We start from the raw sequence: 12,627 nt of genomic DNA on the forward strand, positions 1-12,627 counted from the left end.
GAGATCTTCTCCTTTAGAAATGTTTTTGGAGTTCTATCAATGGGTACATGAATTCTCCACATGTTTTTATCATGTCATTATATCACTTACAGCAAATTTACTTGATGTGTATATATGTATACATTTGTAAATATCAATAAATAAATTATTAAAAAAAAAAAAAATGAAAGTCAGGTCTTTAATATAACAATACCGAATCTATAGAAGAGATAGACAAGATAATGGGAGATCTTGGAGAGGTGTTTTAACTCAAGTGTGGGCTGAAATATTTTCCGAAGAGCTGATTTTAAACATCAACTGTTGCAACAATAATTTACGCAGCGGAACCTTTGACAATCTGTAATATTTACATACCGTCATCATCAAGTTTAAGGGATGGCGAGTATATTGTAACAAACATCCGAGACCACCTACTAGGTGATTTACATGCTAATAGCTCAATTTGGGGATTTCCTTCACCAGATTTGGGACTTCGAGGACAAAAGGTTATTACATCTTTAGAGGATAGTGACACGGCTCCTCTTCTTAATCAACACTGGTTCAATAAGCCACTTTGGCCCAGGAAGTTATAGTTTCTCTGTTATTGATCTCAGCACCACAGATGTCAGATTGGCAACCAGATACACATGGAGCACCAAGAACCACATTTAGAGTAGTGATCATTTCCCGATTATTATCAAGATTCAGGAACAACAAGCCACACAAAATCTCCCTAAAAGTGGAAGTACGCAATGGCAAATTGGAAGTGTTTACAGAACTCAAGACTTATAAAGGGAGATAAATTAGAACTAGTAATAAATGATATTGGTCTTCAACGGGCAACCCTGGATGATATCATCCTGAATGCCGCCTACGAGGACATTCCAAAATTGTCATAGAAGCCGCTTAAAAGAAGAGTTGCATGGTGGAACGAAAGGTGACAGGGGGAAAAACGTGCCCTTAAGAGGTATAGAAGAAGTAGAAATCTAAATGAAGCCATCGAATTCAAATGGCAAATATTCCAAATAAAATCATTAAAGATAGCAAATGGGCATCATGGAAAGAATCTGTGTCCTCTATTAACAGTGATATGCCAAAGTCTGGAACAAAATCAGTTTCATTCGCGAAATCAGTGATGACAGAAGCATACCTGGCCTTGAAATAGAAGGGAATATCATCCGCGGATCCGTTATCATTGGCAGAAGCGTTGGCTAAACACTTCTGTGAATCGTCGTTCAGCCGGCACAACGGAAAGAAAGAAGCAAGAATCGACTTCAGAACTCTATAATTTTTCCACCTTATTATGACCTACATTTCAGTTTAAATGAAATGGAAATAGTAATAAAAAAACTGCCGTAATAAATCAGCATCTAGCATAGAAAGGATTTCGTACGAAATGATAAACAATTTGCCATATGAGGGTAGTTCATATTTATTAAGATTGTAAAACAGGATCTGGGATGTTGGGTATCTACCCAAATTATGGAAATCTTAAATAATCCTATTCCTATTCAGAAAAAGGATGTCTGCATTCATCCAAAGGATTTTCGTCCAGTATCATTGCTTCCGTGCCTCTCAAAATTACAAGAAGAAATGGTGAATACAAGACTTGTTCAGTTTTTAGAGCGAAATAAACTGTTTTCCCCCAACTATTTGGTGTTAGGAAGCATCACTGTATTGGCGCTATTGTGTTACTGCAGTGTGAAGCTGAGAAGGCATTTTCAAAAAACGAACATTTGATTGCTGTCTTTTTTGTACTTAGAAAGGCTTACGATACCATGTGTAGGGGACGTGTATTTCAGACCCTAAGTGATTATGGAGTCCAGAGGAAATGGTGGGCTTATGTCGCAAATTTGCTTAAAGAAAGAAAGTTCCAAATCAGAGTAGGACCTGATTTATCGCCGGCCCTTGTCTCACAGATCAGCACGCACCAAGACTCACCTCTAAGCGTGACCTTGTTTTTGGTTGCTATCAATCATTTAGCAAAGAATTTTAAATTGCCAATCAAAATTATATTGTTCGCTAATAATATAATGCTTCTGGCTCATAGCAAATCTCTCGATTTTATTGAACGGAAGCAGAAAGATGGGCAAGAAGTACTGGTTTTGCTTTATCTATAAGTAAAACTAAGGTTATCAATGGACAACATCTTATTTGTAAATCAACAGAAATATCCTGGAATTCATTTGGACGAAAAGTTAAAGTAGACCCATCATATAAAGAATCTTAAACTAGAATGCTTAAAAAGACTTGGCACCCTCAAATGTCTTTCGCACTCCAGTTGGGGAGCTGACAAATAAGCATCAATTTATACCGAGCTTTAATCCGGAACAAATTGAACTACGGGGTATGCGTTTATGTTACGGCAAAGAGGAGTCTTTTAAAAATCCTCGATTCAGTGCATAACACTGCATTAAGGATATGTTAACGCGCTTATAGCACTTCGCCGAGCGAGTGTTCGTAGACAGCCAAGTCAGAAGAACGGTGAAACACGTGCTACTGGAGTGCTCCCCTTCGCTACTCTAAGGAAACAACTCATGATAGGAACATGCCTAGATGAGATCAATCAAGATCGAGAAAATGAAACAGAGAAACTGATGGCTATTTTGAAAGCTACTAAATACTATAAAAGAATATAGTGATTGTCATTTAATCCATCAACGACCCTTAGGGGGAGAGGTGGAATAAATAAATAACCAAAATTATTACAAAGCTTTTTTTTTTTTCCACAGTAAGCAATTTATAAAATAAAATGAAAAATATATTTTATAGTCATTAATGATCGTAGAATTTCAGTATTAATCAAAAAGGTATGGAGTAAAACGAAACTTCTTCAATTATGATAATATAACTGTTGTCTAGAAAACCATTAAAACTTATGTAGTCATAATAATTAAAACTTTGACTAGATGAAACTAAAGGAAACTTGGCGAAAACGTTGAACACCTGCTAAATTTGCTAAGTGAAATTCTTTTTTGGATACTACTTTAAATGTAATAATAATATATTTAAAATTAAAAAAAACATTGCCATTGTAAATTTCTACAAAAAATTTATAAAATGGTGTTTACATCGGGACCTCCTCGTGCTATACTTCAGGTATCCCGAGTGTATTTTCCGATGATAATTAAAATTATTAGCGTGGAAAAGGGGAGCTGAAAATTGTGAGAGACTTTCTGATTATGAACACATGCATATATTTCTTTCTAGTTTAAAAGTGTTAATCCCTGGAGGGGCAATTATGGTTAGTGTGTTAGTCTAAATCAGCTTCATTATATAAGATGATTACAGAACATGGGGTCTCATAAGACTAATGGAAATTATGTGCTCATCTGGTGACGTCTTCGCCGCCGGGGTGACGTCTCCTAGCCGATTCCCTCGTCCAGGTGTGCGGTGGGCGAAATGGTGAAAACCATGAATCTTCGCCTGGTGTCAGAAGACGTGTTTCTCGATCGGTGGCTGGCCAGCATGTCCTGGACTCTGGCCAGGTCCTAGCTTGCATGGTGCATAGGCTGGGGCGGCATTCTATTCGCATCGTCCTAGAGGTCTTCCGGTGTCCGCGGCAAGGGGGGCACCAGAAAATGAGACCCCCGACCCCGACTTTATATAAAATTCAAAATAATTGTAAAAATCGGATTTCTTAAATCCGACAAATGGCATATTTAAAAAAAATAAAAAGAATTTCCAAAATTTAAGATCCCCCAAATACTAAAGCAGGCTTACTCAAGAGCAATTTACTCAAGAGCTTAAGAACGCATTCATTGTTAAGAAAAACAAAAATAGGGTAGTTAATTATTACAAAGGAAATACAAGCAGAAAATTGAGATTGAGAGTTTAAAAGCGTCAAAAACACTAACCATTGCATTGAATTAAAACAAATTTGAATTTGAAAAACTTAAAATATTTGATAGTGCAAAAAGGAAATGAATTTAGAGTAATTATTTAGGCAACTATTCATTAGGATAGACATCAACAAACACAATAAAGTAACAATCAATTATAAACTTGATACTAAAAATCTTGGAATGAATTGCGAAGACATTAGAAATAAATTAAAACTTCATTATCGTAAATATAACCCAAAAAGGTTTCATAGGTCGTCTCCTTGAAAATAGCCTGAGGGCCGAAACGTTGAAGAGTTTTGAAAATAAAGTAATAAATAATTCGAGATAATAACCCAAATATCAATTAGAAATGGAATACAATAGGTAAATTGTCGAATTGAGGATAAATATGAATAAAAAAAATGTAAGGTTAAAGACAATTATATCTGATATTATATAATATAGGACATTAATCAAGCTGAGTTAATAGCCAAACTCATGTTAAAATTTTTATTAATACGACCCATATTAATTTTTTTTTTTTAATAATAATAATAGTAGTAGAATAATAAGGAATTATTATTAAATATTATTACAAATTAATGAGCCATCAAAATAATTATATAGTTCATTTTAACAAAAGGGTTAAGAAGATAATTCAGACCAATTTTAGCGCTCTATTTACGTTTATAGAGCACATTAGAAGAAATTAGAAATCAGATCTTCCTAATATGCACAAATTATAAAACTATTATTTTAACGTAAGCCAGATCACTAAAGAATAGCCGTCATTATCAGAACAGTCAGCATGAGCAATCACAGTCCAGTCATTTTAGAATGTTTAAATGTTCACAGTAAAATCTTTATTTTTATGGACCGTCCAGCAGATCTAAGATAGGTAACACTGCACTTTGGTGAGCGGAGATCTACTGGTGGCGCAGGTTTGAATCCGGCCTGGGGCGTTGACTTTTTTCATTGAGTGGCGGCCCCACAAAATGAAAAACTTGACTCCCAACCATGGTTAGGTAGTATAGGACTCGAATGGGAGACTTGGCCGAAAATAAATCTTTATTATCTTTCATGTACTGATTAGTTGTTGCTATTATCATACCCTTAAACAATTTTATTACTGTTCAATAGCGGAATGTAATTTGTAACAATAATTTTTATTGCATTCTGATAATTACAGTATACTCTTGACAAAAACGATATCTCTTAAACTAATATTTTCAATAAATTTATATTAAAAAAAATATATATTTTTTAAAATTATAGTAGAAATATCAATGTCGATGACAATTCGCTATTGACCAGTTTAAATAGTGGGTATAAAAATGTCCATATCACTAGTTATAAGCAATTCAGTATCTTGTATAAACTGGTTCAATCTGCAATCTTTGGATTGAAGGTATAGAAAGACAACAAATTTTTAGGTTATATTCTGTGTATCATTGGTAAACCTGATAATTTATAATTAAAAACTAAAAATATAAACACAAAAGACAGTTGATTACATTCCTTTCCTGCGAACAAGCAATAAATTGGTTAGAAGAACCATAGTGTTTCTTTTAAATACATTTTTCGTTTATAAACTTTTTTTTCTTTCTTACTATCTGATTTTTTTTTACAAATTAGCGTTCTAATACATTTCATTTGAAACAAGGAGCTTCGATTGTCAAACAAATGCACAAAAGTAGCTTTCGTAAACTTCCTCATATAAAGTTTTTATCGAAATTTAGCGATCATCTGGACCACATTATTATTTTATCTAACAATAGCATATGCTAATAGAAATGAGCACACCGAAAAGGGCTCAACGTTAGGTAGTAAAATACCTGTACATCCGTATGCTGGTGATTTAGTATTCTTGGGTGAGGGTGAGGGAACGCTAAAACTTGATACAATTACGTTTGTAAAATCTAGTAATGAACTTGATCTTGTAAGAATTATGGACAAAACAAGAAATATGGTTAACAGTAAAAACAGCAGCAATTTCATTGATATCTATATACGAGGAAAAACATTTAAAAACTTAAAGAGACTAAAATATTTATGTTAAGTAAAAATAAAAATTGATACAGAAATAAAATCGAGGTTGAAGGCGGGAAATGCTTCTTATACCTCACTTTCAAAATTGTTCACTTAGTTAGGTCGAGAATTCTGCTCAGAAACATACAGTTAAGTTACAATTCACATAAGAAGTTTCCATTATTATCTAAACGTGGGCTCTTTACTATGGAAAGAACAGAACCATAAATTTTTGAAAAAGAAGTATGACATAAAAATTGATACCAAGAGAGGATGAGTTAATCAGAGAATTTAGAGGTCTACGTAACGCCGAATTAAAACAATTGAATCTGGAAAATATAATTCAGATTATAGCATTGGGACGTATAAGTCGGGTGCGTAAGATTGTAGGACTTATAAACAAACAGATCCCTAAATCGTTAATAAACAAACTTTATGATCTTTTACTGGAAGAATCTTTGAATTAAACTGGATTTGGCGAATGACACAATTCTTCCTTTTTCAAATAAAATAATTTATTTCATATAATCAGCAACAACGTTTCGAGAAAGAATGACAAGAAAGAAGATAATTATATGTTGTATATAGGTTATATTTATCAGGAAAATAGTTTATAAATATTTGTGAAGTATATATGATATTTGAGTGTTATTGTAAGCGCATGTAATGGGTTTTGTTGAATTTGGTTTTATAGCAATCTGAAGAAGATGGGGAATTTTTCTCGAAATGTTGTTGCTGTTTATATGAAATAAATTATTTTATTTGAAAAAGGAAGAATTGTGTCATTCGCCAAATCCAGTTAATAAACAGTAAACCAAAGGGTAAACGTCCCAGGGGTAGACCGACGCTTAGGTTAGAGGGTTTCATCTAGCCTGTTATTTGGTATTCGAGTAGAAATGGCTTGGGACTGGCATCATTGGGTATATGTTGTTGAGATAAATTGTTTTATTGCGTTTTGTTGATTGTTATATTCATTGAAAGATTTGAGCGTGTTGTCTAAAGTTTTTTTTTATTCGGTTGACACTGGCAACACTGCTAATTGTAACCTCATGGTGTTTTGTTATGTGCTTCTATGTAATGAGTCTTTTTATAATTATATTCAACTTTTATCGACTCTGCTAGTTTTTATTTAACCCATTTACTTAAATATATGTTTATAGACAACGATTGACAACGGAATCGAACCTTCGGATTCGTTAAGCCTTTATTATTTATCATCAAATTGGTTCACACTTATTCAAGCCCGTGAAGTCAACATCTGTAATAAAATCATGAGTTGGCGTAATAAAGAGGACATGTTTTTGCTCTTTACTTTATAATCAAGCTCTCTTTTCCTCCTCTACTTGAAATTACAACAAAGAATCAACTAAACAATTTAATAAAGGAGCATTATTTAATTTCGCCTTGGTTCCTTTATCACTAGCATTGAGAAAAGGATAAAATACAAAGGGAGCTGTAGATATATGATTGTCTAATGTATGTTGACAACATAAATAGACTTCAATTCAGGTAGATTGTAGTAGACAACCAAATAATAGAAACATAGACCAAAACCTTTAATAAAACCGTAAGATAACAGAGGTAACGAATGACAACCATTCACCTTATCTCAGGCGACGAACACACCCCCACTCACAACATTCGTGTCTACTCTAACGACAACCATTTGTTCGTCAACGGGGACCGAGACCACGTGTACACATACTTATAGAAAAGCGTCGAAGATTTCGCCCCAATTATCCGAATAACCTGAAAAACATTTCTATTATAAATTAAATGAATCTTAGACTAAACATCCTAGTATGAAATAACACCTGTTTCTCGTATTTTGATACATTTTAACGAGTTAGATTTATTCCAGCCAAGAACCATAACAATAATAATAATGATGAAGGCCTAACGAATCCGAAGGTTCGATACCGATACCACCAATCTCTCTATACATACTTCCAGTAACTTCTAACTTGATCTTCCCATCTACGTTTCAGTCTACCCCTCGGTTCAGTGTTTATTAACATTTAGGGATCCGCTCGTTACTAAGCCATAAAACCTTTCACGCCCATCTTTTAGCTCAGAAACTAAAACTAAAGTTCGTTTAATTTTAATTATTTAAAATAACTAACCTTTGTTGTTAAATTTTTTTCATATAAGGAAATTTATGGGAATTCGCTCGTTACTAAGCCCTACAACCTTACACGCCGTAATGCTATAACTTGAATTATATTTACACGGTGTGGGCCCTTTAATTCAGTGATGGCAGTCTTCTAAATTCTCCTGTTAATTCATCCTTTTTGGTCCGAATATTTTACCTAATACTTTATTTTCGAAAAACCTTAAGGCGCTCTTCATCCCTTAGTATATGAGTCCACGTCTCGCATCCATGAAGAACAGTGGGAAGGATAATAGTTTTGTAAATTATAATATTTAAGTTTTTGGATAGAAGGCGCGAGCGAAGCAGTTTCGAAATTAAAAAATAACAAGCATTTCCCGCCTTCAACCTCGCTTTTATTTCCTCATCAGTTACCGTAGAACCTAAATACTTCAACCTATCACCCGTTCAAACGTATTTCCTCTAATATCAATATCATCGAAGTTGGTCGCGTTTCTACTGTTAGCCATGTATTTTGTTTTAACGGTATTTTTGAGACCTAATTACTTTCTGGAGTTTATTAACATGGTTTTATTTAGTTTTGTTTAGTTATATTTATTTAGTACTAAATCATCAGCACACCCAAGCAGCGGTATTTTACCACCTAAGTTAAACCCTTTTCAGTATTCATCAAACTTTTAATACTTATTCTAGTGCAAGATTAAATAAGATAGCTGATAAAGATAATCAATAATCATAGCGAAAACAATGTAACTTACTTCCGGGCCTCAAAGAATGAACAATAAAAGAATATATATAGTTTTACATCTATAAGAAAAAAATTCAACACCACCACTCATTTCAGACAAACATGCAAATTTGATACATCAAAATCATACAGCGAGAAAAATAATTCAAACGAAATCTATAAGAAATGATCGCGATAGAAAATTACAAGAATTGGTTATGAAGAATAAATCAGATGTAAAAAATTTAAATTCGTTACTCTAATCTCATTAACACAAAGGACACAATTAACAACGCAAATAATAAATATGGGCAATGTAAAGTTAAAAAATCTTACTCTATTTCACTTATGATCAGTACCACTCCTCTAAAACTAGCTAGTTAGTTCTAGTAGTTATTAAATTTATTACTTAAATAATTTAAAAACGAATACTAATAATTTCATTATACACTACACAGATATCATAAAATTAAAAATACAAACTAGTAAACCATCTAGATGTTGCATAACAATAGTTTAGGAATGGTGAATTATCACAATAGTTAAATTAAGTATGTAATAGAAATTTTGTCTGCACATATTTTGAAATGCCACCAATCGTTCTCTATATAAATCATTCTTAATGATATCATCCCATCTACGTTTAGCTATACCCCTTGTACGTTACGTTTACCCGTCGGCTCAGTGTTTACTAACATTCTAGGCATAACGGGAAAATTCATCAATTACAAAACTAAATTATTAGGTGATTCCTAAGAACATGTGTTTTTGGGCAGATGATTTCATGAAGCTAAGACCTAAATTATTGTTTAACAAATGCAACATAATGTTTCACACAGCCAGCTGGTGGCTGAAATTGTATTCCAGTTAGGTTGTAATTTATTTGACAGTTTCTAAAAGGAGACCAGCACAAAATGTAGTTCCTAAGTGGTGCTAACAGCAGTGCCTAGCCCCTAGCGTCTACACGTTAACAATTATCATAATCAGTTTAATGCCGCACGTGTTAATGCCCTTTAGCGGTACTAAATCTCACCTAGCATAATTTGCTGAGGGCTACATACATAAATATCCAACCAAGGAATATTAAATTAGACAGTCAAAAAATAATGAATATAAGGAAAAACTAAATAAAATATGATAAGATTGACTTTAATATTTTATATTAAAACCAAAAAATATACAAATAAACAAAACTTATTTGCATACAAGTTTAATATTTATAAGTTTTTCTTATTTGTGTACTTTAACTTACCGCACTCCGCTCCACCCGACCATCTTTTCCTCATTAAGAAAATATTATTACAAACCACTAAAGATATTAATGTAAATTAATAATAGTAAATAATAATAAGAATTATAACAACAGGTATAAATGTCAAAATAAAATCGCAATGTATTTATCTACATATCTACAACATAGAAAATCATTATAGTGACCTATATTTATAGATTATAGTTGCTGAAACTCAGTCATTTTTACATAAATCCAAGACAGGAAATAATTAGGATAATTAGGCCTAAAACAAATAATATATATAAAAAATAATCATAATGAAGAAAATTTACAACACAGTGAATGATGCAACAAAAAGTTAATATCATCTTATACTGAACAATATAAAGAGAGCAAATGGAGCTAAAAAGAAGTAAATCAATAAACAAGTGAGCAAATGCATAAAACCTAACATGTTCGGTTGAATTAAATTTATTGAACAAATAAACATTATTAAGCATAGTTCCTTATATAAGCATAGTTAGGCATTAATCAAATACTTATTCGGATGATCTAATATGGAATTTTTTAAAGATTTGTCCAACAAATAATTCAACATGTGAACAAAAAATCAATATCCGAAACGGAAATTAAATAAATAAACAAGAACTTTTTATAATTAGGGCTAGAACAAAGTTGGCTCCCATTAACCCGATGACCATCCCTCGGCTAGAGCAGTCAGGTGCTCTCTTGTTGAGTCGTCTCTATCAATCTTGTGCCAGTCTGCGTAATAAGTTATCTATCTGTTGCACCAGATTTTTTACCGACTCCACGATCGTGTTAGGTTGGATCTCTATGAACGCCTTTGTGGCTCATAGAGTCGTACAAATTTTAGAGATCACCAACATGAATGATTGGTATCATGTAAAGTCTGAGGAAAACCCGGCGAATTGTTGTAGTTCACGCGGCCTATTACCATCGGAATTAGGAAAACATCTGCTTTGGTGGGCGGGGCCTCGTTGGTTGATGTCGCCATTAAAGAGATGGCCCAGAGTGGAACTGAAGACAGAAAGGGTTTTACCTGAATTAAAAAGGGTAAATTTAGGTGTGGTAAAAACTTCCACTAAAACGAGTGTTGAATGGATGGAGCGGTTTTCTTCGTATACCAGACTACTGAGGAGCGTCTGCTATATCTTACGTTTTATTAAAAGGTGTAGGAAATTGTCATTAGTACCAAAAAGAACAATAAGTTTGTCGGAATTAAAGGAGGCAAACAAATTATGTAAAAAACTGGTACAAAACAACAACAAAATACAGTACCAACCAACTAAAGTATCTTCAGCCGTTCCTAGATGCCGACGGAGTGCTGAGGGTGGGCGGACGTTTGCGAAATGCGAACCTAGATTATGATGCTAAGCATCCAATTATCATTCCAGGAAAAAGTCATTTTGCCAAGCTTCTGGTGGACCACTATCATCGACTACACCTCCATTTGGGACCATCAGCATTATAGGCAGTATTGCATACTCAGTATTGGATTGGAGCTGCAAGGTCTCTGATACGCAAGCGAGTTTTTGAGTGCCTTCGCTGCTACAAGGCCAACAAGTTACCCCGCCCTCCATTGATGGGTAACTTGCCAAGTTTCAGACTTCAGGAAGGGATGGTGTTTCAGCACGTCGGAGTCGATTTTTGAGGTCCGTTCTTAATCAGGGAATCACTGCGTCGTAAGTCAGCACTTAACAAAGCATACTTAAGCCTATTCATCTGTATGTCTACTAAAGCAGTACATCTTGAGGTAGTATCTACTTTGGAAACAGAGTCTTTTCTAGCCGCTCTCGACCGTTTTATCGCCCGAAGAGGAAAGCCAATACGCATATACTCTGATTGCGGCACCAATTTTGTAGGAGCCTCGAGAAAATTAAAGGAGTTTGAGAAGTCGTATAGTTCTCCATCGTCACAAGACAACATTACAAACAACACTGCTAGACAGTCAATAGAGTGGTCCTTCATACCACCATCAACTCCACATTTTGGTGGAATATGGGAAGCGGGCATTAAGGCTGCTAAGGCGTTATTACATAAAGTCTTGGGCGAGACCCCTCTCACGTTTGAGGAACTGAGCACACTATTCAGTAAAATTGAAGCCGTCCTCAATTCCCGGCCTCTAGTACCAGTCAGCTCGGATCCAGAGTGTATCGAAGCCCGTACACCAGGACACTTCTTGGTTGGAAGACCTCTAACTGCGCCTCCAGATGAAGACTTAGCTTAGGAAATCATTAGTCCGCTTCAAAGATGGAGACTAATCAGACAAAGGTCTCAGCACTTTTGGAGTCGCTGGAGGAAGGAGTATTTGAATTTCTTGCAACAGAGGAAAAGATGGAACACCCATCAGCAAAATCTCAGAGTGGGAGACCTGGTAATAATAAAGGACCCCAACTGTCCACAACCAACATGGCCAATGGCTAGGGTTATTGCAGTACATCCTGGCGATGACGGAGTTGTTAGGGTAGTGACGATCAAGACATCCTCTGGAATTTATAAGCGTCCGGCTTGCAAGTTGGTGCCCCTACTTCCCGTCAATGAGCCTAAAGACAAATAACGTGAGAAAATTTTTGGTAAAATTTTGGTGGGCTGGATGTTGTGTTCCGTACGAAGGAAAGAGGAAACATATTTTTTTTATTAGGTGTTATAAACGTACTCATATACGTAAATATATACTCATATATATTTACGTGCCGATACACAC

The 12,627-nt window shown here is 34.4% G+C and overlaps 1 protein-coding gene across 1 annotated transcript; it reads left to right on the forward strand.

The window, feature by feature from the left end:
- The first annotated feature begins 11,649 nt into the window (after positions 1-11,649).
- Positions 11,650-12,150, forward strand: LOC106689608 (uncharacterized). Its single transcript, XM_014434676.1, has one exon. The coding sequence runs from the start codon at positions 11,650-11,652 to the stop codon at positions 12,148-12,150; it is 501 nt and encodes a 166-aa protein (XP_014290162.1).
- Positions 12,151-12,627: the final 477 nt, after the last annotated feature.

Source organism: Halyomorpha halys, unplaced genomic scaffold, assembly GCF_000696795.3.
Source record: "Halyomorpha halys isolate HHAL.00 unplaced genomic scaffold, Hhal_1.1 Scaffold1410.1, whole genome shotgun sequence".
Classification (NCBI taxonomy): domain Eukaryota; kingdom Metazoa; phylum Arthropoda; class Insecta; order Hemiptera; family Pentatomidae; genus Halyomorpha; species Halyomorpha halys.